The sequence below is a fragment of the Nestor notabilis genome, unplaced genomic scaffold (genome assembly GCF_000696875.1).
Source record: "Nestor notabilis isolate BGI_N333 unplaced genomic scaffold, ASM69687v1 scaffold2761, whole genome shotgun sequence".
Classification (NCBI taxonomy): Eukaryota; Metazoa; Chordata; class Aves; order Psittaciformes; family Psittacidae; genus Nestor; species Nestor notabilis.
In genome coordinates, this window is record NW_009913207.1 from 246 (window position 1) to 27,933 (window position 27,688).

The following is a 27,688-nucleotide window of genomic DNA, read 5'->3' on the forward strand; positions in this document are numbered from 1 at the left end:
GGGAGCCAGCAGTCAGCTGAGTGCTGCAGCCAAACCTCAGCAGACAAGTAAACCCTAGAAATGGCTTCCCACATGGACACAGGTCCCTGGAACTGCCTGTCCTTTTGCTGTGAGGGAGGCTCCAGCTGCAAGAGGGTTACCACAAGGGAGCTCTTTGGTAGATAAGAATAAAGCAAATTCTGTTGGGGAGGGGGAATACATGCTTCTGCTGTGTCTGCTGGCCTTTTACCTGAACCTTTACCAAAGGAATTCAGAATGTGTCTGAAAACAGAGGAAATGGCCCGTATTCATTGCTATTATTGTATGCTGAGATAGTTCATTTGGTTCAGCAAAATGAAAATAAAGATTCGGTAGCTTGAAACTATCCAGTTTCCTGTCTGCTTTTCATTTTTAAGATACTTTTCTGACTTTAGTTGTTTACAGATAAACCTGCTTGTCCAGTTTAATTGTTTTTCTCTCTTGGTTAAGGAAGTACATTTTTTCTCTACTCCCTTCCCCCCGCCCCGCCATCCAGTCAACCTCCTCAGTATTGCTGCAGCAATCTAAACGAGTATGTCTAAACCCCCTAGCCTGTGAAATTCATAGTGTTCTTAATGACTTCCAAGCAGTAAATAGAAAAGGACAGGTTTATTCTGAAAAACTGTATTGGAAAGGTTGCTTTGTAGCTGAAGAATTTGCACACACGTGTCATTGGGACCACTATCTAACAGATTGCTTATAGTCAATAGAAATAGGGGTTTTTTTTCCCTTTGTATCATATTTTCAAAGCTTGCCAGCATTTTCCTCCCAGCAGCTTTTGTAAAAGCACTGGTAGAAAGACACTCTCAGGGAAATGCTTTTATTAATGTGAGAGGTTTTCTGGGTTGTAGGTTCAGATGATCTCATTCTGTCACTCAGAATTAACACAGGGCTATTACATTAGAATATAAATGCTCAGCTTCCAGCATCTTTAGTTGCCTTCAGAATATTCCTGTTTTGAGTATTTCAATCTTTTCTCTCCAGTCCTTCTATGCATTTGTGCGGAGGTTTGGAATCAATATTCATGCTGTACTCCACTTATTAGAAAAAAAATGTTTCCTGAAGTGCAGGACATAGTAAGTGTAATTAAATTTCGTAGTTTAAATTCTGCTGGTGAGAATCCAGCAGAAAGCATTGTTGACTATGCACAGTAAATTAATTTTTAGTCATTTTGTCTACTTCAGCAAAAGCAGGTATCTACATGATTCTACCTTCTAAGTATCCCACCAGTGTGTTTAGGCTGTTCAGACTATTACCTCTAAAAAAATAAATCAAACCCAAAAAAGTCTCAAAATATATTTGTGTTCATGAATACAAAAAAAAAAAAAAAAGGAAACAGTCCGCTTGACTTGCCTCATGTCGCAGCTCAGTCCAGTCTGTTCCTCCCCTTGCTTGGCTGTTCAGGAAGATGAAGGTGGTGGTGGATATTGTAGCACAGAAAATGCCATCTGAAAACGATGTTCACATAGCGAGGAACTATCTTATGAAGATCTTGAGAAGTTCCATGAGGTACAGTACTGATTTACTAAATGCATCCCTTCTGTTCCTTCCCGCTGATGGGATTCCTCCTGCCATTTGCCAAGCCCATAGCAAACCGTCACAGAAGCCCTCTTCCCAACCTTTCCTTGTTCTCCAAACACTGTTTGTGTCGTGCTAGTTTCTAGTCTTGTGCTTCCTTAGTAGTGCATCATAGAAAAGTAATTGTCTCATAGTAGATAAACCTTTTTGCTGAATTGATGGCTAGGAGGTCTATTGTATTTGTGGTTTGCCAAGCTGGTATCAGTACCTTCAGAGGTGAGCTGTGAGGGGAACAAACCCTTCCATGTTCTGCATAGCTGAACAGTGGAGTGGGGTTTTTTCCCATATCTGAACACAGGCTTAGAGCCCTTGGAGTATGTAAGGACCGTCTGGAGCCCAGCATCGCATGGCTGAGCAGAATCTTTTGCACTTGTTCACTGAGGGTATTTGGGGTTCTCCACTCACTCTGAATTTCAATTCCTACCAAGAAAGAACAATAGTGATGCTCTGCTTAACTGTTTCCTCTTTTGTCATGCTGAGAAGAGGAGACTTTTGTTTATGGAAACAATTACTTCTTTTTTTAGTGACAGTAATGATGCTACAGTTCTTAGTGAAATTACAGTTTCCCTGTAGAATTATTACTCTCCTTTTTTAGTCCTGCATGCAGAGTTTGGAAAGGCAATTCATCATTGAATTCATCAGATCTTCCTGAATGTACTGCAAAAAGCCATGTACTCAAATTTGACCTGTTTTGAACATACTGGGTTTATAATGAGCTTTAGCTTTGTTTTCTAAATCCAGTGGCTGTCTGATAGCCTAAGTTTATAAAATGGGGGAATCAGTAAAACAATGTAGAACTGCCTTTAGAGTTCAGGTGAAGGTAGGGAACACTTTCTCATCTTAGCAGATTACTTTTGTAACTTAAATTATGTAACCTTGCAGTAATAAACTTCATAAATACATAAGTGCCATAGCTAAGTGCATAATAAAAGCCTCAAGAGCTAAGGTCCTATAAGTGTTTGTTTCAGACTGACTTGGAAGGCTGGGATTTGTCTCGCTTCATACCTTGTCTAAATTTTAAATTACCCTTTCTCCAGGATGAATCAAAGGGAAGGGAGGGATGGATTACCTTGTAGAAGTTTCTGCCTCATTCCTTAGTGACTGAGAGGGTCTAGACATATGGCCTGTGCTCAGCATCTGCTCATGGAAACAGAAGTTGATAATTCCACGTAGAAGGATTATGTAACAAGGAGGTGGGGGCAATGCACTTATTTCATGAGTGCTGAGAGGTATTACAAACAGGAAGTCCTTGGAAGGAAGTGCAGGCCGTTGTTACTAACTCCTGAACAAACGGAAGGGGCAGAGGAGTGTAGAGCAGTTTTGCAGAAAGGTTTGCAAGGTCCAAAGCTCTAACAACTTACTGTACTTCTTAAAAGGGATCTCTTCAGTTACACGAGCATGTACATTTGGAGGTGATATCCAAGTAGATATTTGGGGACGCAGATGAATTGCTGAACTGTCTTCGAGATGTATTCTTAAAAAAATACAAATCCTGCATACCTGTGGTGCCAAACAGTTTAAGAGCTGAAGCAAAACTTGGCTGGAGTTAAAATTATTAGTTATGTCATTCTTGCTAACTTGTTTGAAACAATGTACATGGCTTTATTCCTTCCTGTCATTAACTCTTCTCCCTCCTCCCATAATCACCTACCTTCTACAGTAAAACCTTGCCAAGGTGCTACTGTACTGTTGTCATGTTGCAAGAGAGTCATAAGTCTTCAGTATTAGCTTTAACTATTAAAGCTCTGGATACATGTCAGCTACATCAAAACTTGTTTGCCTGTCTCTGCCCCTCATAAAAACCACCTCACCCCCAAAATAAGTAAAATTAAACCCAAAGAAAAACAAACAAACAAACCAAAACAAAAAAAAAACAAACCAAACAAAAAAAAAAAGCCACAAAAAACCAAACACAAACAAAAAACGCACCACTCCCAAGCAGAGCTCTTGGGGAGTATTGCCATTTGGCATTTATTTCACTGCATCTGGAGCATTTTGTAGGAATTCTTGTGTCTTTTCAAAACTGGCATGCATGTAGAAATTCGCCTCATTTGCTGTCTTTTAAAGTCATTATTCCTCTGTCCTACCCGTATAACGTTTGACTACTGCCCTGGTAGATTTTTTGCTGTGTATCACCTTACCCAGCTGCTTGCACTAAACCAGTACCCTGTACCTCTCTTGTTTGCAGGAGAAATGACCTAGCCTGCAGGCCTCACTCCTGGCACGCAACCAAATTTACAGAAAGTCAACCCGAGACAGCCACGTCACACCTTTCCTCCTCCAATGCCTGCGCTTCCTGGCACTCGCGCTACCATGCAAGGTGAGTCTCTGCTGAAGGTACGCGCAGTAAGCTCCCACGGCGAGACAGTAGGAATGTAGATCATGTCGTTGAGGGTTTTCTTAGAACAACAAATGCAGAGTCGTCCTATTGTACATCTTTAGTGTTGCCTGTCCTTTCAATGCTTGAAGGGGGACCATGGGAAGTTTGACATATGGATGAGTGGATTTCAGAACAGTATGTGATATGTGCATGTTACTGAAAGGTAAGACTCTAGCTTCAAAGGCAGTCAGAAGGTTGTGTTTCTTGCTCTGCATTTCTTTTCAGTGGCCACTGGTAAAATCTTAAGCCTTTGTGAGCAAAAAGAAACCATCAAAATTAACATTCTGAAAGCGAGATAGTAAGGGGAGAAGAAACTGAAAAAGTGCTGCAGACTATTAAAAAGCCTTTTGCTAAAGGGAGGGTGCAGAATGTTTTACTGTTGGACTTGAAGGTGTTACTGGTTTTATTAGCTGAACTGTCTTTCTGTAATCTGATCTGCCCTACAGCTGTGCTCTTGCTCAGGTAGAGAGGTGATACGACCAACGATTTTCAGTCCCTGTTTAAAGCACCTTGGTATTTGTTAAGTCTCATTCAACACTAGGGGAGAAGGGCTGGCACCCATGCAGTTTTAGTTGTGAAATGTTAAACTTTCAGGTAATGCCTGTTTGTGTCTGGTGACAGGTTCTTGTTTGTTTCCTGCTCATAGGTGACATTCTTCAGCATTTTCATGAGGGTTTTCTGTAGTTTGTTTTTTTTTTTCTTTTGTTGCTTTTTTTTCTTCTCGGCTCCCTTTGGCCCATAGTTATGCTGACCTTAAAGAAAGTCTGGTACACAGTCCCAGTTTGGAAAGCAGGCTTGCATTTCCTGTACTGACTGCTTTATGTTCTCCATCATTACTTCTTGGTGTTAATTTATCATGATAGTTACAAGAACATTAGTACTTTAAGATTTTATTTTACTTTCATTTTTACAATATTTTTTACATTTGGAATCTCTCTACTGTTTTTAAAATAACTTGCTATCTGCTCTTGAGTAAAGTATGAATGCATTAACATTTAGACAGAAAGGGTTTGAAGGTTATTTTACTGAAGACAGTAAAAGTCCTTGTACCTAGAAACAAAATTCTGAAATTCATAAGAACTTTGTAGCATTGCTATGAGGAACTCTCAGATATTTCTGCTTTCAGACCACTGAGTCTTCTAACTGAATTGTGAATCAGTATATGCTTCCTGCTCTTCCTGATAGTTGTCCTTGTATCTGGTGAAAGTAAAACACTACAAGACACATCTCAAAGTGTGATTTTATAGGAGCTGGGCTAATCACGATATTTAAAAAAGAATTAATTTGGCTCAAGGCCAGTTTGAAAATGAACTTTGGTCAGGAAATTGTGGGAGTAAAAGAAAATGGGAAGGGGAATAGAGCAATCCTCTTCCCTCACATATGAGAAATAGCAGCAACTGCTGGTAGACATCAGTATTAATAAATAGGGCAAATTCTTTCTCAGATGCTGCTGAAAGTTTTAGTGGCTTTAGCACAGTCTAGTATCGGGGTTGCCGGGGCACTGCCATGCTAAGCCCCTTGCCTACCTGTGCTGCCTACTTGAATGGTGATGTATTTGGGAGATTTGTCAGTCCTGGTGTTTGTTACCCAAGGCAATTTCAGTGGCAGAGCTGACTTCATACTGGGGCTGCTGGAGGCCCAGCATTCCCAGAGTGCCAGGCCAAGGACTTGGGTATTTGAGCTATTTGGGTATCCCAGTTGCAGAGAGGGATGCTGCAAAAAGAAAATGTGAGCAGCTTCAGAGATTCCCCGCTTTCAAAGTAGAGCTCACAAAACCAGGAAGCACAGTGCACTCTTAAGTGAAGCACTAAGCTGAACTAGAGACACAGCAGTCAGTAGCTGAAAGCAGCAGTATCCAAAAAGATAATAGAAATAGCCTGAGGAGGGAATATTTCTAGCCCAAGGATCCCATCCTCCAGCTATTTCTGGAATTTCTTGTCCTTCCTTGACCTAAGCATCTGAGACTGGTATTCACAGCCTAAAATCCCCTGAATGTGCCTGCCTGCATTCTCTCTGTGAATGTGAAAACTAAATCACTTGTAAAACAGGAGTTCAGAGGGGGGGAAGAGATGGTTTTGCGCTCTTCCAAGGAAGGATTTATCTGGATTTTGAGTGTTGTGAGGTCAGGCATGGCTGGACAAAACAACCCTCTGAAAATTGTCCTTGCTACCTAGGTTGATACTAGATTAAGCTATGGACAAATTGGGTTGGGGGGGTAGGAGGGATGTTTTGGGGTTTTTTGCCAAACTGCTGAATTTGGGCCTTTGAGGAGGTGCATGAAACCAGAGGAAAACAGACCATAAGAGACTCTATCAGTGTAGGTAGGAGAGAGAATAGTTCTGGCAGGTATAAGTGCCTCTCACGCAAGGCTAGAGCATTAGACCTCATAAGCTTTTGGTGCTTTTATTTCCCTCTATGAGTCTTGTGCTGTCTTTTTTACAGAAGTCGTACCTTAACAACATCGATGCAGACTTTTCTAGCCCACCCTAGACTAAGGCTAAGTGCACTTTTCTGGGAGTTGTGGATGTGAGCTGTGTTAAGTCATAGAATCAAAGTCCCTGAAAGTTCCGACCCTGCATTTTCTTCCAGTAGGATATACTATAATAGAGGACCTTATGATATTTTTTCATGTCCCTGGGTGTGCAGTTGAAACCAACAACCTCTTCAGCTTCATTCTGGCCTCATAGGTGTGGGTGTGCTTTGAGAAGCTGCTTAAACTGAGGTTTTGGGGCAGTTAGGGTCAGGTACATCTGGTCTGTAATCCCATGTGGTCTGATTTGCTGACATGATGTAATTTCTGCGAGGGCCCAGTAGCAGCAGCTCATGCCCCAGGATTTGGCGGAGGAAGTTTGCTTATTGGCCAGAAATAGTCATGGGTGGTGTTTGTAGATTATCCCTGGACTTTACTTACTAGACATTGACCAGCAGTGTAGGTGCTTTTGTGAATCCACTCTAAAAAAAACACTGAGAAAAGGCTATCAAGGGATGCCAGGCTCTGCCAGAGAAATGGCTTTTGTGCGCTTTTCCATGTCAGGGTTCATGGGACAATTGCCCCGCAGTTAAGGGCTTTGGAGTCACTCACCACGAGAAACTTTATTATCCTCTCTTCAAAACTTTTTCTGCATCTGCTGGGTTTCCATTAGGCATTTTCTAACAGAGCTTTGACCTGTTATGCTGATGATATCTGCTTCACATTTGATACCAGCATATCTACATGAGACTTCCTGCACAAGTATCATCTTTATTTTAATCAGTGCCAAAATATCTTGGTGCTGAGGAAGGGGAGAAATAACAGAAATTCGTAGCAATATCTGGCTTACATTCTTCATTAACAAAGGAGATCCTATTAATGACCCAAGACACTGTTTACATGAACCACAGTATCTGCCCAAGATGACAATTAAGATCTTTTTAAGTATTCAGCAAGATGTTGTAGATTACTGAAAATAGAAGAATGAAAGAACAAAAAACCCACAAGAGGAGGCCAGTGCTAGTGCATATTGCTAATAAAATGCTTTTAGATAATAAGCACAAGTATACCTTCTCTTATTTCACATAAATTGCTTCTGACCATGTTCTGTAAACAAGTTACAAAGGCTACAGTAATAGATGGGGGGAGAAAAGCAATTCTCATGTTAATGCTGCATTCCAAAGAACTGTTGAGTTGACCTTTGCAATATTTTTGCCAGAAAAAAAGATCTATATCACTCGGTTTTTTTATGTGGACTAATCTAATTTCATTGCTAGCTTTCACAGGTTTCTTCATTGCACAAGATTTGATAGATGTTTCATTTAATTATAGCTACAGGGAAGTGGAATAATTCTGGGATTTCTACCAAGGGGCTTTGCATGCAAGGGCAAGAATTTGAATCTGGTATATAAAAACAGGAGGAGCTGCCAGTGAAGTTCAAACAGGGAGATGTGATGAGAATAATTGGAAAGACTGTCGTCCCAGTATCAGTGTGTTGGATTGACAGGAGGTGGGTGCTGTGAAAGATGGAAAAGAAAGAAAACAGAACAAAACTGATTAGGTAGGAAAACAACAGAAGCAGCAAGATTTTGAAAGAGAGTCCTAGACAAATAGTCCAGAGAAAGTACAGTATCAAGGATGATGTTTCTGTAGAAGAAAGGGTAGCGAGGGGAAATGGTTGGAACTTTGGCAGGAAGGATTCTTGGAGGAACGTCAGAAATTTAGTTTTGGCCAGGCAAAGCTTACATTGCTCTGGCATCTCCTCCTATCATCTTCCTGACAGTGTTGTGGAACTGAATGATGATGTTGTAAAGGTGTCAACCTGAGAATGGTTTGAAACCACATGGGTAAGGTGTATGCAGAGGCTCAGAACTGTAAGTGGCGGTATTTGAGGCAAATGTTTTTAGTGAACCTCCATTTAGAAACTGTCTAGAAATTAAAATATTAAATGAATGAGCAGATTTGGATAAGCAGGACAAGGGAATAACTTTATGGGCTGCATAGGTTTATAGTAAGACTACAAAAGGTGAAAAGGGAGGTACGTGAGTTTTAATCACTGGAAGAATCAGGGTGCCTGGAAAATAAGCTGAAAAATAAGCTGGTGTTTGTCCTGGGGAAGAGGGAGCTAATGACCCCAAACTAAGTTTGCCTAAAAGCAAAATCAGAAAAATCAACAACTTGCAGAGGGAAAGGGGATCCTTCAAGGAGATAAAGGGGTATTACTCGTAAACTTAGAAAGGGAAGTTAGTAAAATTTCAAGCTCTGAATCAGTGGCAGAGTATAAAGCCCTGACTTTGTGTTCAAACTTCCAATTTTGATAGATTGTCTTGAGTAACCGCTACGCAGGTAGATCTTAATCAATGTTAGGAAAACTGGTGGCTGTATATTTATAATAATATTGTGGCATTCTTTGACTGGCATATTTACGCTGAGGCTTGTTGTTTGTTTCCTACCATAGTTGTTCTTCTCATGACCTGTCAAACTCATGGGATCAGTCAAGTCTACATCGCACTTCTGACCAGTTCAGCAGTTTGGGAAGTATGGACAGCTGGGACCACACTCCACAAGTAGCCCAGTATGGAAGACTTTCATCCGCAAGGTCTAATAGTAGCATTGATCATCTAGGGAGCCAAAGTAAGCGGGATTCAGCCTACGGGTCTTTCTCCACAAGTTCTAGCACCCCTGACCACACTCTATCCAATGCAGACACTTCTTCGACAGAGAACATGCTGTACAAAGTAGGCCACTGGGAGACTTCTAAGCATGGAAACAAGTCAGGCCAGTTCTTGAATGACAGCAGTGGAATAGAGGACAAACCTGGGTATTTGCCAGCTCCCATCCAATACGAAAACAGTAGAAGTCCTAGAATAGAGGAACACTCCGATGCCAAGCTCACCAGCTCTGGAAGATCCAGTTTTGGACCCGTGTGGTATGTTCCTGATAAGAAGAAGTCTTCATCTCCTCCCCCCCCGCCTCCACCACTTCGTAGCGACAGCTTTGCTGCTACAAAAGGCCATGAGAAAGCCCATGGCCCTGTGTACTCAGAGGGTGCCAGCACGCAGCACTTTACAGCCCTGAATCGGTCTCAGCCCAGGAGTGACTGGAACTTGGAAACTGTGGAGCAGCAGCGGCGGCCCTCCAGGGCATGTGACAGGAGGGTTAGCAGCTCAAATTATAAATCTGATCCCAGTTCAGAACACGCTTTTTCTTCAACTGGTGAAAGGTACAACAGTAATGCAGGAACTGTGAACAAACTGCAGTCGTCCCTGTCCAGCACTGATGTTCGGTTTGCGCAGCCTTCTTACAGTTACCACCACCAGCACCAGTACAGTGATGAAAGCACTTTTTTTCACAATGCAAGAGTCTTATCTGCGCCTAAAGATCAGCAACATTATCTGTCCTATAGCAGCATTCAGGAGTTACCTACAGATCATTTTCATGGCTACAGTCCAAGCCAAGCCAGTCTCCTCAACACTTCCTCTTCTTTGAACAGTGCTGCTGAACAGAAGATGGACAACACTGGACAGAGTCGCTATTACTGTGTAACAGTAAAACAGCCTGCTCAGGGAAGCTCAAAGCAACAACAACTCAAGGATGACAGCTGGAAACCTGGAGTGGGGACTGATCCATCTCTCGGATCTCAAGAAAATCTTACAGTTGTCACAATGGTCCAAAAACCAAAATACTATCTACCTCAACAATCTGTTGTATCTTCACTGAAAGGGTGTGAGAACAGCAGTCATCATCCATTGGACAGAGAGGGGGATGCTAGGTGTGCTGTAGCAGAAGAAGCTAGAAAACCCAATCACACTGAAAAGTCTGGACAAAAGAAGAACTTTGAGAGCAGCTCTGAGGAAAGTGAAACCAGGTATGGTCAACAGGAATGTGTAAAGGGCTGTATCCTTACCACTGAAAACAGATCTGCTCAGAAAGATTTTAGGTGGGGGAAAGATGAGAGTAGCAAGATTTCTCCTCAGAAGACCCCGATGTTGCACTCTTTAGCTCAGGAAGGGAAAAAGCAGTCTAACAACAGCTCAGAAGTGGTAATAGAGCGACAGGCCCCATTTGACTCTCACTTGTCTAAACAGGCACGAAGAAGTGATCGTTTTGCAACAACCCTGAGAAATGAGATCCAAATGAGAAGAGCAAAGCTGCAGAAAAGTCGAAGCACTGCTACGTTAGTAGGGTCATCTGAAACAGAGGAGTGCAACGAGACCTGGAAGCCAGATTCAGCAGAAAATGTCACTGCCTCCCCAGACACTAACTTCACCACCACCTACAAAGATCACCTCAAGGAGGCCCAGGCCAGGGTTCTGAGGGCAACGTCCTTCAAACGGCGGGACTTGGAGCCCAGCCCCGCTGAATATCTCCCTAGGTCACCCGAGCGGAAAACTGGTAGTTATAATTCTTCGTTATTGGCTTTGGTTTCTGAAGATGTGCCTGGATTCCTTGAGGCTACACAAGCTAAACCGAACCCCACGGGGAGTGGCACTCATCACGTTTCTCGCATCGGAGCCAGGAAGAGGTTCACAACAGAGCAAAAAATGAAGTCTTACTCTGAACCAGAGAAGATGAATGAGGTGGGGATGACAGAGGATGAGTGTCGGGCTCATTGCTGTCCAAATCCATCTGAAGAAGCCCTAGGCTCGTTTGCAGACAGGTGGAAATTTTTTGAAGAAACAAGTAAGCCTGCACTAAGGAGACCACCACAGAAACCAGCTCCCTATAGTCTAGCTGAGGGACAGCCTGAGAGGCCAGATAGGAAAGTTCACAGTGGACAGGAGGGAGAGGACTCATGGTATGAGAGAAGAGGTCGGGCAGCCTCTCTTGGACTAGAAACTGCACATGCTTCAAAAGATAACGTCCACCATCGTAGCAGCAGTAAGGCTGCTGATAGGATTGTGAAATCTGAGCAGCCGCAGCGCCTGGGAACCTTTGCAGAGTATCAGGCGTCATGGAAGGAGCAGCGGAAGCCGATAGAGCCGCGGAACTCAGGGAGGTACCATTCAGCTGATAATATCCTTGATGCAGGCCATGAACAACATGAGAAACCACAGTACACCCATGAGAGGTCTAGATCATCCCCTTCTACTGATTTCTACAAACAGGTACAAGTATCTTTTGCTTTTATCCTTTCAATTGTCCGGGTCAGGGGACAGGAGAGTGGTGGAAGGGGATTTTTATGAAGATTTCCAGTTTAGGAACACGCTGTAGTATGGTGTTTGCCTTTTGTCAGTAAGCTGATCGAAGTTTGCATTGCACAGGAATTAGGTGTAGCAAAGAACAACTGGATAAAGTCATCTCTTGTGTGCTGTAGCCAAATGTTGATTTGGTAATACCCTCTTTTTACAGTAGAGGTATAGGAGGATCAAAGCAATCTTCACCCATCGTTTTCTTCATTGGTGTGGCTGCCTTCCCCATTTTAAGAATTTCTGTTCTCTGAAACTATGAATAAAAGTATTCCAAGGGTAAATAATGCCTATTTTTGTCCAATCTTGTTAATGGTCTAATAATTTTCTGTGGATTTCCTCTTTTCTTATAAACTGGCTTCATGCAAAAGCTACACAGGACAAAACTTCTGCCTAATAAAATTTAGAGATTAAAAATATGCCTGTTAAAGCTACACTTCAGCAACAAGTGAAACTGCTTAGTGTTTTATTTCATGTCAGTTTGCTTGATTTAAGATGTATAAATTTATTCCTTAGAGAGATGCCAAATGTCTGTTCAACTTGCAAGTAAATACTAAGTTAATTTTTAACTGAGCAGGGCCAGGGAATGGTTGGCAGGTGGCAGGGGAAGTAAACAGAGAAACCAAGTCTCTTAAGTTCTCTATTCAAAAGATGTTGTTCAAGCTGCTCCAAGATTGCCTCATTGTATAAGGAGTCGTAGTATGTTCAACCTGTGTTGAACTTCACCTTATGCAAGAAAAGAACTGAGGCAGTGCAGTCGTATATTACTTTTCGTCTCTTGCTAATAACATTGCATGCATGCATACATCCACATGCGTCCACATAGCACCTCTGCGTGTGTGTGTAGAGAGGGATTAGAATGAGAATAACTCGAAAAGAAACAAATACATTGATCTCTAAAGCTGTGGATTCTTTTTCTTAAATTTTTTGTGTGTCTTTAAGTTTGGCAAAAGTTATTTTTGAACTCTACGTGCAGACTTAACTATGCAGATATTAGGGTAGAGGTTCCAAGCACTGGAAATATTCACCTGGAAGTTATTTTGAAAATTAAATTAACAAAATTATTTAATAATTGCCTACCCAGCAGAAAAATCATCATATCATCTATTCCATATATGCATTTCTGGTTTATTAGTCAGTGCCTTCAAGTTCAGTATAGGCCTCCTGGGGCAAAAAGCAGACACCTGCTTAGGCACCTGGAAAATATGGTGATAAGTGCATTGAAGATGCTTACAACAGACTCGAGTAAGTAAAGATGTTTTTGCATACGTGATTCAGATTATTCCAGTGCTAATGCTCAATTAAGTTTCCTGTAGGTTCAGTGTTTGTAATGCAAAGCTGTGCTTTGGGTGTGGTTGGTTGAAGATAGTGAGATAATAAAACTCTGGAACAGCGATGTTGTGTGTTTTGCTGAGAAACTGAAATATGCACTCAGGGATTCAAAAGCTGGGGCGTACTTGCATCCTCTAAAACAGGAGCAACTCTCCTCTAACTTCTTTGCCGCATGTTTTTTTGGTTTTGCTATGTGGAAGTTGCAAACACTGATACAAACGTTAAGCTCTTCTGTAGATCAACAAAGCAGAACAGTAACTTGAGCACAGCCAGGTTGGTAGTGCTGCGCAAGAGGTCACATAGCATACTGTACCACTTAAAACCAAACAAGCTTAAGACATGCTGTGCTGTTGACTTCATGTATATTCAAACAGAGCAAACCCACAAATAAGAGGTTCCATAATCATAGATTTTTTGGGAGCCTGAAACATGATGACTTGGTGTCTTACTTCTGCTGTAAACCACTTTTAGGAAGTCTCAGTTGAAGTAAGGAGGCAAGCAGAGGATTTAAAGGAGGATGGGGAGCGTGTTTTCTCTAAAGTTAACAATCTGGATGAAAGGAACTGCACTGTAAGGTAGGTATTTCTTAATTTCTTGCTTTAAGAAATTCCTTATGACAGCTCTGATCTGATCTTTTCCTGACCCAGACTGGAAGTTTTTCTGTGATGATTTCAGAGGTTTTGCAATGCCGTTTTCCCTTGTTTCACTCCCTTCTCCCCACATACTTCAACCTGCATGATAGAATTAATGTTAGGACTGAAATTCACAGGGACTCTCTTGAAAAAATTCTCAAGTGTTGAGTGTATTACAGTTTGTTCAGAGCCAGATGATTCTTATTTGTGTGCGTGAAATGATTCAGGTATTCTTCATATTATCAGTTACAGGTTTTTGGTGGAGGGAGGGGAGGCAGGGTTGAGGGGATGCTTGAGGTTTCCCGAAAGAGTTTTCCAGTATTATCCTTGGCAAAGACAGGATGCTACTGGAACACAGTAGTGCTGTAAACTGGACTTTTCTCTACTCGTGCCTTTACCAAATGCAGTATATGAACAGAAGCCACCAAAGTTATTTTCCCGTCTGATCAGCTCTGCTGATTCCTTTGTTAATTCATGTTTTAATGAAACTATACAATATTTTCAGACCTTTTAAAATGTATGACTGTATACACAATGCAGTTAAAGTGCTTAAATGTGTTGCATGCAGGGGGGTGTCCTCCTCTGGCCCACTGTTTGCTGGAGCTGTTGTAATGTAAGCACTGATTTCAGTGATTGCTGATACTGTGGCTGCTGAAGTTGTGTGTGGAAGCTGAGCTGAGATCATGCACACACTGCTATCACCAGGCTTGATGGCTCTGGGTTTCCTAGCAGAAGAAACACATGTATAGGAAAAATAACTCCTATGGGCTTTCCTCAACTCTGTAAGTGGTATTAATCTCTCAAGGGGAGAGAAATGATGAACTGTAGCAAACACATATTCTAGTCATGACTGTAAAAGCTTGTCAAAAATTAGTATTTATTTGTGGTTTTTCCTGTATTTTGCATTGCTTATCGCCTTGCTGAAGAGGTCATCTGCTGTTTTTCTAATTCCTTGTAGCCCTTTGTACTTACCATAGTGATTTCAAAAGGAATAGCACATGAGGGTGTCAATCTGTGCGCGCATGTGCACGGAGGGGAGATTGGGCTGACGGGGAGGGAGAGGGGGAGGCGGCAGCACAATCAGCCAGGAGCAGACGAGCTTCTGTAGGCAGGCAGCATCTCTGGACAAGTAAAATGATTTCCATCCAGCAGTGCTGAATCCTAATCACAAAAGCGTGTGAATGGTACTCCTACGCCAGCATTTTAGCAGTGTTTGTGCAGCGCAATTCTCGCTTTATAATCAGGGAATCCATGAAAATCACATGACTGGGCACCGGCCGCAGTAACTTCTTTTTTTTTTTTTAAGCCAAAGCCTATTTTGACATACTATTTCAGATGGAGTATTTGGCCATTTCACTGCATTACGAAAGGTCTTGTAAAATGGTCACTTTTGCAGACTTTCCCTCAGCATGTGTGTCATGCAGAGGGCTTGTATGTCTTCTGTGTTCAAAAAAACTAAATAAACAAAATCTCTCATTTGGGCATCTAATTCCTGTGTTGTGAACGTGCATGATGATGCATGTCTGTCCTGTGGGAAAGAATATGTATTTCCATGTGCTCTTTTTTTAACAAGGAATTCTTGTGCACAAGAGGAACTGAACACATCATGACATGAAATGATTTTACTGGTTTTGAGCTCCCAGGCATTTAGTTTTCCTACTTTTAAAAGCTAGCACTGCAAATGGCTAGCAGATCTCCCTAATCCGTGGTATGTTCTTGAACATTAATATTAACCAAACCTTGTGGTCATATTTAATACTTTCTTTGAAAACTTGGGTTTGGATTATATTGCTGATGGCCCTTATTTTGTGCTGCCAAGGTCTTTGTGCTGCCAAAGGCACTGTGGCCATGCTGGTCACAGGAGCCGCCCAGCAGCATTTATGTGGGTTAGATGTGTGGGGACCCAAGCTGAGCACCAGCTGTGGCATCCGTGGGTGCCTTTTCTAGGTTAGAGACTGTCCAATGGTACAGGGTGCCTGTGGCCTCCTTCCCCTCCAGTTGCTGTGGAAAAAGCCTAAAAACTAAAAAGAATTTAATAACTTGGCTTTTAAATAAGCTTTGAATGTTTCCCATCACAGCTTCCCTCATTATTTTCAGGTGACATATAAGGTCTTTTTAGTGTCCTGAATCTAGAATGAAAAAGAGTTGCAGTATTGTAACAGAAAATTGTTAAAAAGGAAAAGTGCAGGCTGAGCAATTTTTTTCTCCTGGGCTTTTTGCTGCTGGTTCATTTTGCTACAGTATTTTTTTGGTGCTGCTCTTTTTTAGCACACTGTTGTAAAACCTAAATTAACATTACTTCTAAAAGTTGGGGATTTTTTAAGCTGATGAAGATAATTTGTGGACTCCTTTCATCTATGGGCTGTATTTTTCCCCTCTGAGATTACTGAGTGCTTCCAGTGAATTCAGGTTGTTTCATCTCCCTTTTTAGCAAAGCTACAACATGTTCTTCTGAACTGTAATATTTATTAGCACAGAGTATTATTTTTATAGGAAGGGAAAGTAGTGGTCCATAGTAGCCATTATCATCTCTCATGCAAGAACCGAACCTCTCTTGTTACAAACTTACAGGCATGCAAGCAATCATCTACATGAGCTGGTATTTTGATACTGAGGCTTGATGCGATTCTGAGTATGTTCTTAACTTTAGGTCTGCTTAAAAGCATTACACAAGTCTAATCATCTGTAAAACAAGAATTGATTCTCTTATTTTAGTGATGCTACTCCTTCTATTTCAGATTTAGTTACTAACGCTTAGCTTTTCACAGATGGAAAGTCTATCCTTTAAATGTGTCTGTCTCTCTGTATTTGTCACATAGCATACGCCAGTTATATAATTAACTTCCCTATAGAAGTCTCCACAATTTCTAAACCAACATAGCCCTTCAGAAGGTAAAAGATGGAAATGTGTGCTCCGACCTATAGTCAGTGTGGCTTCCTGCTGGATGACACAGCACATGAAAATGTCAGTCTGCATCAGAAGAGTAGTGCTCTGTGATCTAATTCTTAAGATTGCCACCTACTAGAGATTTTCACAGCCAGTGCTTTTATTTACTTTCTAAGGACATTTGACTTGTGCCTCTATTAATTTGCTTCTGCAGCTTCTATGAAAATTACATAACTTCAAAAAGTGAAAAAGAAACATCACAAGTCATAGAAAATCTTTCAACATGTAATAAGGATCAAGTATAAGAGCATGTGCATGTCAAGTATAGGAGCACAGCATGACTTGACTCTAAATGCTGTAAGATGTTTCATTTAGATCTTCGATGCCTTAGTAGTTGCTCCTGTCTGAGCTCTTGAGGACAGAGGAACAGCCTTTACAATACAAAACCAAAGTAAAAATCATTACTTGATGCCTAAGTTGACCTAAATGCCCAAGTTCGATGTTCTAAAAAATCTCTGACAAGCCAGAAACAGGAGTCTGTAGAGAGGTTCCCAAGTTCAAGGAAACTGCTATTTTTGAATGAGTGATACTCCATTTATGTATGTGATTATGTGTCTTAAGGATATATGGATGTCTGTGTATATATGTATACACATATAAAACATATATACATGTTTTGGTAGTTATTTCTCTGAGCTTGTTTTGGTTTGTGACCATTATAGGGCTTGGGGCTATATATCTATAAGGGCTAACTAGCAGAGGGGAAAACCGCATTACACATCTGGAGAAATGAGTTTCTCATGTAATCTTATGCTTACAGTGATAAATGGTGTAAATTATACACTGCAAGATAAATTTTACTTTGGAAATATTCTTAGGAACTACCCAGGTTTGTTATAACTTCAGTAAATGTAAGTTATACATTTTGGGGGTTTTACTGTCCTGTCAAAAAACGTATTATAGTAGCAATATAGAGTGGTAGTATCTGCTTAACTGAGTATTGAAAAGCAAGACTTGAAGGCATTTTCTGATTGGTTGGTTTGTGGGGTTTTGGACTTTTTATATGTAGCAAAAGGGCCATTTGCTTAAATAGTTAAGCAGAAGTGTGCTTGCAGGCATTGTGTCTCATACGGGTTTTGTTCGTTTACTGTATATACATTGTTAGAGTAAAATTGAGAAGATTTTCCTGAACAAATATTGCAGGGTGAGTGTGTCTCAGTCATTCATTGTAGGACGTATCAAAACATCACCAGACCTATATAAGCAAAATGTTCTCACCGTCTTTCCTTTTCTTCTTGAGGAAGAAATAGTATGATCTTGTACAACTGCTTCCATACAAATCAGTGAAAAATTACTTGGGCAAACATTTCATGCATGTATTAACAAACTTCAGTATTTTATGGTGCGAAAGAGGTCTGAGTTCTCTGTTTTACACTTCACCTACAGGTCTTGTAATTTTTCACATAAGAAATATTTCCTATCAGTTTGCTAACCTAACAAGTACTATTTTGTAGAAAATAAATTATAAATATGAATGATTACAGGTTTTTATCTGATATGCAGTGTACTAACCATTTCTACGTTCATTTTATTCAAGAGCTTATAGAGTGAAGTGTTCTCTTTTGAAATCAATGTAAATATAGTAAGGACTATTACAAAGGTTTAAGTGTGCTTTTTTCAGGAAGGTCAATTATTCTGTTAAACGAAAAAGAAGACATGCTTTTCATGTAGCTGGAATACACCAGTTTGGTTGAAGTAATGCTTCAGGTATCTGAATTCCTACCGATAATAAATTCAGATGGCACGTGCAAATGCCTTCTTACATGAAGTGAGAAGTAAAAAAAGAAAAATAATTTAAATTAAAAAAAGGCAATTTTCCCTTTCCAGCGAGTTGTGTGCAACTGTTTGCTGTCATCTGGAGGAAGTGCAGAAGAGCCAACGTGCATCTTTACAGGCTTTTAGCTGTTAACAAAGATTTTCAAGTATGTGAACTGATGAAGCACTTTCTATTTGCATAAGCATTTCTTTATCATGAGATAAGGATTCTTCAGGCGTCAGACCACTGTTTCTTGCCATTGAAGTCTTTGTATGTATCATATGGACTAATGGATGATGCAGTACAGTCTTGGGCCGTTACAAAGTTTGTGTTTTGTCTGAAACTGGGAAAACATTTCTGTGTCTCTTCCCATGCAGATAGAGGCAACAAGGGAGACAGAGTCCAAGCAGCATCTGTTCATGTGTTAGGAGTCCCTTGCCACCTTTTGTCTTCCTTAGATTTCTGTAAATACTTGCAATTAGTACATGTTTCATTGCCATGAATCACTGTATCTTTCCAGTGTGCTAGTGTATGTTACTGACTAATGACGGCTAAATAAATGTCATGCTTCATACAGGGACAGTGTAACTTTAAATTGCTGGTGCACATAGGAAGTTGATGGAAGTTGATGCTTAAAAACACAGGCTAAAGGTCTACCTAAGCAGGTTTCCTTCTCTAAACAGTAGCAGATGCTCAGAGAAAATAAAACCAGACCAAACAGGGAGCCGTGCTGCAGGGTATCCTTGCAGTCCTAAGGATTTGTGGTTAACAGCCCTTGAAAATTTTTCTTTCAGAAAAATGTCTTAACTGGTTTTGGACTCACACCAGCTTTTGAGATCCATAGCTTTTTGTGTTGATGTGTTGTGAGGAGGAACACCTCTTTTGCAGGTGGTGGGTAGGGTATCTCCTCTGTGAAAGCTGTTGTATGACTTTGCCCATCCTTATTTCCTTCTATGGCTTTCCACATTCTCACGTGTTCCTTTTGGCTCTGTTAGAGAACTGCAACAACATTAGGGTGCACTATGAATTCATGAAGTACATAATGTTTCCTTTGTCTTGACTGGGGTTTTGTTTATTTGCTTTATGGCTGTGGAGTACAGAGATGGTATGATCATAGAATGGTGTGTGAAATCCAACTTTTCCTTCCTGCATAGCAGTAATTTCAGTTATACATCATTGTATGTGTTGCTCAGGTATAGAAACAGCTGTCCTGAGGATTACTTTGCATTTATTAAATCTGAATTCCATCTGTTGTCTTATGCCCATTTGCTCAATGTTAAGAAATCTTTGGCTTGTGTCTTTATTACTCAGTATAATTTCCTCATAGCAGCAACTGCTGCCACCTTCTTTTTCACCCTTTTGTAAATCATTTAGATCTAATCAGTTCTGTTATGGGGTGTTGTGAGGACTTTGTCCCATAGCAGTCAAATTTTTAAAAGCCTCTGGTAAGGGTATTTTTTTTTTTTTAATTTTTATATTTTAGAATCTTCTCAAAGTCAAAAAGTCTCTGTAATCCAGATCTGTGTTGTCCATGTGTGCAGTGAGTATATTCTCAGTGTCTTTCTGAGAATAGTAGTGCATCCGAGACAAACCTCTTTTGCACAAGCCCAAATGATTCTTTGTCATCTTAACAGGCTAGTTAATGCAGCTGCTGAATCTCTTCATATAATTTCTACCTCTTGGCTTAATTTAAATGCTAAGTTTATGGTTCGAAAGTTCTTTGTATTCATAATGAGTATTTTGGTTTACTTTTGCTCTCTTTCTCTCATTCTCTGTTTTCAACACCCTCATGCCTTTCCTTCCCAAACATTGCATGTTTCACTTTGCACAAGCAGTTGCCCAGGTATCAGAGGAATGTGTGGTTGTGCAGCACACATACTATTTCAGCAACTTCCTGTGGGAGTTTCAGGTGATTATCATATAGTCCAAGTAACTCATGACTACCCAGTAAATGGTGGACAGCATCTGACAATAATTCCCACATAGGCTGTTCTTTGCTTATGGAGATACAGAGGGGAGTCCATGTCAGTTTTCTGCTGTAGCCTTGTTTTCTTCGTATTTTTATTACTGTACTTTTGGCTCTATAATCTGTCTGGCAGATACCTGTGTTTGAAAAACCAGCTCTTTTTTTTTTTTTTTTCCTTTTTTTTTGTTCTAACACCTTTAAAAATTTGTACCTCATCTTTTCTTTTCTTTTTTTTTTATTTTTAACCTTGTTGTGTTTAGACATTGTTTTGCTTGAATAGTTCTGAGTTTTCCTCATTTAGGTAAAACTTTCATTCCCTGGTGGATGTCCTGGTAATTACTGTTTAATCCAGCCTTTGGAGGGGACAGAGAAAGAGGAGGAAAAAGGATGGTCTGGGGTTTTTGGTAGGTGTTACGCATTTTCTCTGAGTTTCATATGTTGTATCTTTTGTCTCATGTTATCTCTTAGCATTATACCATCTGGCATGTTCCTTTTAAAAATATTCCCCTCATGTTTGTAAATGGCCTTTTCAAAATTAAATATCACAGTGTGGATTCCTGATCTTTCAGGAAAGATTAGTCTAAATACATATGGCCACTGGCACAGGGTAGCTCTTCAAGTAGTCACGTTTTGAACCAAATTCTTCTCATGCCTCAGGATCAAGGCAGGAGTTGCATGATAAATTGTCCCACTTGCAGGCTTTTTCTTCCTCCTGCTGTCTGCTCTAAAACTTCCAGGGTGCTTGAGCTGAGAGGTGAGGTGTGTGGTTCTTCCAAGAGCATCCCAAATGCATTATTTTGGGATCTAGGACTGGTTGTGGCTAAACGAGAGTGCTAAACCTTGCAGACACTTCCCATTGCCTTCTCGTTCCGCATCCTCCTAGCGGCGCTTAGCCCAGCAGAGGTCAGGTGCATGTCCTGCAGGTCGGTGGGATGCTCCGCTCTGGCTCACCAGCAGCTGATGGATCTCATTAAATAGGTGCTAGACTGTCTCCAAAGCCTGTGCTTGGTTTAGTACCAGTAAACGTTACAGTAACGCAGCCCTGTTTCTCCCCTGTCCAATTTGCTCATTCCTCGCACCCTTGAAAGTGTGGCTTCTCCCTTCACCTTTGGTAGGTGAATTTTGAATCTCTCTTTCTAATTCCTCCTCACATATCCCTTGTTTTCTTCTTCCATCTTCTTAGTAACTGAATGAAGTTATTTTTGCTTAATTTCTGCTGGCACATCTGTTCACCACTGTGCATGCAGTGACAGCTAGGGATATGCGAGGATACCGTGGTCTGATAAAAGGAAGTGTTGGAGGGTAGTTTCTTCTGTTTCTTCTTGCGGAAAGTTTCCTCCCCTGCTCCCAAATGTGTTACAAAGTATGAGAAGCTGGGAGAAGTCCTAGAGGTGATTCTGGAGGTACTGAAATTGTGGGCAAGCAAAAGAAACAGCACACAAAAAAGTTTGTGGGGAAAGAAACAGAGATAAATTGTGTAAACATTAATCAATTTTTTAGTTCTGATTTGGTTTTACTGCTTTCCCTGGAAAGAGGTTTAGAATGGAAACTATCTAGAGACTAAAGTTTTTGTTGCATCGCTTGAAATCCAGCTATCTTCTTGTGGCTATTTTAATGACAGCGGTTGAGTAGGGAGATTAGAGATAATGTAAGATCTAGTCGCCAGTGGTTACACTCATAAAAGCATCATATGCTGATGTATTGTAGATGTTACATTCTCCTAAGTTACTTGATGAAAAGCGTCTTTGGAAATAGGTGACTGATTTGTCTCCTCAGTGCAGCAAAGGTTTATATCTTTCTTACGTATGGAGTGGCTTTATGGTGTTCTGGTACTAAAAGGTAGCCTGTGAAATGTTCGCCTTCTGCTATAAGCCCTTGGGCAACATGGATTATGATTTGCTGTCACACAGGGGACTGTTTATGACAGTAAATTTGAGTAGAGTTTTGTGATAAGAAGTAACATCACAGCTATAACATCCATTCCTCAGCATGGGCCAACCAGACTTATTGTGTTACAGTATGTAAACAGGTGAGTTTTCTTGAAGTCATTCTCTCTGTATCTTGACATCGAATGGACAGCTTTGGTAGATACAAAAATTTTAGGGAAGATAGAATTTTAGAGGGGGATATTAACTGGGTATCAGTGCTGTACTGTAATACCTAACTGCTGTATATGATTTTGTGTGCAGTTTAACATTGTGCTCTTAAAGCGGTCATCCTTTAAAATGATCTTTTAATACAAATTAGAGCCTCATCCACAGTTTATCTATTAAGCCCTTAAGGTGTTCTTGTAGAAAAACTGAAAGGAGCTTGAGCTTTGCTCTGGTGAAGGCCACGATGCCTTCGGTTTCTAAAGATGGAGCATGGGGGTGGCAATTTGCTCATGCAGCATGAAAGCATTTAGTTCTTCCCCTGCAGAATCTCCCGCAAGAGAGATTGTCTGTGCACACAACGCTGCAAAAAAATTCAAGCTGGAGGGCTGTTGATGTAGACTCTCCTCTAACATTAAAGACTTGGTTATTTGAACATTGTTCAGAAAGGACCCTAGTAACACACTGATCTTTTTTAATCATTTTAAATGTTTAAAACTTGAAGAACTATCATTTCTGAAATGCAGATCATGATTTTCACAAATGAAAAGAAAAACCCTTAAAAAATTAAAGGACTTCTAAATTTTTTTTTTTTAATAACCAAATCCAGGGGCTGAGGGTGGGGGAAAGGAAAAGCTTTGAAGTCTCTGAGATCTTTTCCCTGAGGTCAGAAGTTTCTGGTGATGTAACGTACAATACAGACAAGCCTTCACTTATCAAGGTTAAAGTTGACGGAGCTTGTATGAACTTGTCAATCATAGGAAGCAAGCAAAAACAAGCCAGCTGTTGTGAGGCATGGCTTTGAAAATCCTCTGTGCTACAGTAAATGAGACGCAGAGGTTGAGACAGATTCAGTTCTGTGAGGCTTTCTAACTGACTGGCACATTTGCAAGGATGCAAGGCTCATATATCCAGTGAATATGGGTAAACAGCTGTAAATCCCGGTAAGATTGTCTTGTCTTTCGTGTTAAAGCATGAGAGAAACAGCTAGAGGCACGTGCCTTAATTACCTTTTTCTGTCAGCTCTGAACAGAAATTTGCAGTATTAATTCATACAGTATTTCTTTTGTTCTCCAGGTCTTTTGAGTACAGGCTGTGTCTTCTGTCCCTATCAGCAGAAGCTACAGTTGCAAATTAGGAACGATGCAATGCTTGGTACAGGATTCTGTTTTGCTTACCATAATCGACTGCTCTGTTCACTGATGGGCTGGCTGGGAGAATAGGGGGAAAACGTGTGTTAATTCCAGCTAAGATGCTGCGTGTGCCTAAGCTCGCACACACGCGCTGTTTTTAGCAGCTTTTGTTTTCACAGTTGGCATCATGCACGCTGGAATTAGCGGGCAGTGCCTTTCAAAAATATTTGTTTTCTGGAGCGAGGGCTGCAGTGCCATTGTTGTGGCTCGGGGTGCCAGGCTCGGGGTTCCTCTGGGCTAGGGGTGGTGCGAGAGCTTTTCATCTTGTTATTTTCCTGGCAAGCCTGGGAGTGCAGGCTCGCACGGAGACCTTTTCCACAGCAGCAGGAGATACTAGCTGGGAGTGTAAGAGAATTGGATGTGATTATTGGAAGCAAGCGGTGAGTGTGGCTCTGAGTGAAAAGATGGCTATTGAAATGTGTGCACATGCATGCTAATTAATTTAAATAACTGGTTTAGGAGCTTTTTGTCTTTTCCTTTTAGAGATGAGCTACATGTTCATTTTGGTGCCTGCCGGAGAAACCCAGGTGACCCAGCTATTATTCACAAAGTGTTTTGTTTTATAGCTTCTGTTGTGTTACAGATTTCTGTTCAGCTGCAAGCAGCTGGTTTCAGTAGTAATAGCAACAGCACAGAAGAAAAAAAAAAGGTCTAGATGTTAAAAAAAAAATGAATCAGAGGAGTGGTAACTGGAATGTAGGGGATTTTTTTAGTAAATTGACAAAACAATCATTTTTCTTTGAGCTTTTTTAAATGCGACTGTGATTTCCTTGTTAGCAGTGTTGGAAAGTATTGTCTTTTGTCTCTGCAGTGGTTGCCATTTGTGTAATATGATGGCTCTTTTAATACTGCTGGGATATTCTGATGATTGAATTCAGTGTGTAAGTACTGAACACGTTAACTGGTTGACTTAAGTGAGCAGAAGTCATTTTAATTCCATGCAGGCAATCCCCTGTGTGCTAGGACAGGCACACAGCAGATCAAGAAAGAATACAGGCAGAAGAATTGTCTTTTATCATTGATTTTTGATGTGCAGCAAAATGGAGGAGGGGCTTTTATTTTCTGAACTAAGGAAAGAAAAACATCCCTCCCTCTGCCTTTTCCCACAAGATTCTTCCCTTCTGCATAAAGGCCCCTATGCTGTTACAAGAAATTTAATTTTAATCGGATTTGATTTTTACTGTGGGCCTATGCCTTGTGCTGTTTGTTACCCTTGACTGACTGGCCTACATTTCATCCATCAACATGTCTTTGCTGCAGAATTAGAGTGGGTCAGTTGAATTTATTTCTGATTTTCATGGAGAGGGAGGTAACATTTTTGGAAAGAGGAAGACTGTGACATTAAACCCCATTGCTGTGTATGTTGCCATGCAGACAGGACAGGAGAGATTCTGGTGGCATCAGCGGACTCCTAGGCAGTGTCTGTTATCATATTTCATTCTGTGATAAAGCCAGGTGATAATGCAAGGGTTGTTAAGCTAAAGTGACATTCTGCTTTGGGTCCAACAACTAAGCTGTATTTAGTGTGACTGATTAAACAGATAGCTGCCATCAAGGCACAGATAATATTAACAGTCATTCAGAGACAGAATTGGAAAACAAAGACTCGCAACATGACAAATGGGTTGTAGTGTAACAGTGATGTGCCATGGGGTATACTTTGCAAAATACCTTACTGGGTTTTTACCTTTGGTTGTATTCTGAAGTGTATATAATGCATCTTTTTCTTTTGGGGTTTTTGTTTTTTTGAGAGAGAGAGAGGGAGAGCATTCTCTCATCATTCAGCATTCATTATTCTTTTCATCTTAACACATGCTCTGGTTTTAGGACCATTTGCTTCGGTAGGGCTTCTGGGATGCTAGTTGCCATCATCTTTCTTTTCAGATCAAGTCAGGGAACAGCCTTGCTTCTTTATAATGATTTATGTGCTGTGCCTCTTCCTTGAGTGACCATTCCAGTACAGCCATCATGATGATTAAATGATCTGGTTTTTTTTGAAGGTCCTTTGTTCTACACATTTGTCTTTAAAGATTTCTAAGTGGCTTCATAGTCCAAGTTTTCATTCGGCATCTTTGGAGTACGCTTCATGTGTCACTACGTGTTGGATAGTGTGTGCTGTGCTGATTCTGTAGCGATACAGTGCTCATTAGAAAAATGGACCACTGGTAATAAAATTGCCCTTGTATTGGATGTCCAAATTGTGGTGCTCTGGTGTCAGTGTCTCCTTGGCATTGCAATAGTAAAACCAGTTTGAGGGTTTCAGAACATTTGGGGTCCTGGAGCCTCTGAAAGAAAAGGCATAATGGGACTCAGGTGAGGATTCAGATGCGTGAAGACATCTTACTTATATCAGGTGAGTGAAGTACTGACTCAAGTTATAATCCATAGAGATCTTGGACTCAATTTAGTTGGCTAGACTCAATTTAGTTGGCTAGACTCAGGTGCCCAGTGAGACCTGAGATGTCCCAGTGTATCCCGCTTGGCTTCCAGCTGCCACCACTTACGGGAACTGATGCCTTTGAATCTTTAAAGTTTCCAAAATGGTAGAAGACACCCATGTCTGGGAGACTAAATTCATCACCTGAACAGTGAAACCAATGCACGATTTGCTTGTAGAGACTAATTTTGGGTGAGCTGAATCTGTTAGATTACATTGACTGTATCAGCATGGATTAAAATGTGTATTAGAACTCAAACTTTTTCCTAAATTTGGAACCGTCTTGCCCTGTGCATCCCGTTCCACGTCTGTAGCATCCTGTTGTGGTCTCTAGCAGAACTATACTGGGTAGAAGAAACTCCTGTTTATTTGCAGACTGTTGCAGATGTGCTTTTGGATCCCACTGTGCCAACTGCCGGGCAGATACACAATGAAGACATAGGTTCAGCACATAAAGTTCACAACTGAAAATGTACTGTATCAGCAAGGGCCCTGCCTATATAGTTTTGGCATAAGCAAAGACAGACTACTTCTTTAAGCCACAAAATTGCCTGGTTTGAGCTAGTTCAGTTCCTTGATCCGATTTTGGGGCTGTACAATTCCTACTGCTAATACAGTGGAAAGAGCAGGAAGACAAAATCAGAGTGGGCTAAGAAGGAGACCGCCTCTTCTGGCAATATATCTGCATTCAGATCAGTTTAAAGGGACCGCAAAACTGTGGGTTGATTATGAGGGGTTTGCTGTTATTGAGGGGTGAGGACTTTCATGGAGGAGTCTTACTCAGGTATGAAGGCCTTTTTCCAGAGTAGATTGTAGTGTTTGAGAAGGAATTTAACCTAAATCAAAACCAGCCACTCCATTTGCTCTCTTCTGCAAGTAAGTGCAGGGTATGTTGTTGCTTACATATCTGTACTTATGTTTTATGGTGAAACTTTTGCACAGGGGTCAGGTCTTTAACAATGATGCATTTTTCAAATGTTGGCCAATACCTTTCCACAAAGCTTATCTAGTCTGGGATTTTAAAGTTGGAGTGTTTTGTGGCACTGTTTGTCTTGTCTTGAAGCGTTCTCAAGAAACAGTAAATCAGACAGATAAGAATCAGAAACATTGAGTTCATCAAAGTGACTTCCATTTATTGAGATACAACATTCAATCAGATCATTCTGCCTCTCTGTCCAGATTTAGTCAGATCCTGAGTACGGGGCAAATGAAGGAAGTGGTTTAGTGTTGTTTTTTATTGCAACCAAAAATGTTATCCTTCTGATAGGCATCTATCTATACATAATGATTCATTTTTGTAATTGCTCATTGACTCCACTGGCAGGTTCCTAGTAACATGTATCTATGTGTGTATGTAGCTCTCCATGGTTTAACTTGCATGAATAGCTTAGGTTACTGATACCTGTCTGTGGTTTGTTAGAGTAGCCTGTTGAGTTACTGCTGGAGAGACCTGGGAGTGTCCAGACTGGGGAGGAGACTTGGTTGATTTCCCCGACTTAGTGATTACTTGGCCCTTACATTTCAGTCTTGACCTTGTATGTCCCATGCTAACAGAGCCAGAAGGAAATGGAGAGATGTACTTGCCCATCTGGGTAGGAAGAACTTGTTACACATTTCCACTCCCACAGTGGTAAGTGGTGGTGGTGGTTTTGGTGGCTATGGCCATTACGTGGTACATGCAAGCCACAGAGCAGAGTTCC

General features: G+C 40.9%; 1 protein-coding gene across 1 annotated transcript in view; it reads left to right on the forward strand.

Annotated features, from left to right (window-relative positions):
* Nucleotides 1-1,426: 1,426 nt before the first annotated feature.
* SHROOM2 (shroom family member 2) overlaps nt 1,427-27,688 on the forward strand; it is a 52,589-nt gene continuing 26,327 nt past the window's right edge. The window contains exons 1-4 of the mRNA XM_010023082.1: nt 1,427-1,527; nt 3,785-3,916; nt 8,905-11,554; nt 13,439-13,542. Coding sequence (XP_010021384.1) covers nt 1,427-1,527; nt 3,785-3,916; nt 8,905-11,554; nt 13,439-13,542 — 2,987 coding nt within the window. The remainder of the gene's footprint in view (nt 1,528-3,784; nt 3,917-8,904; nt 11,555-13,438; nt 13,543-27,688) is intronic.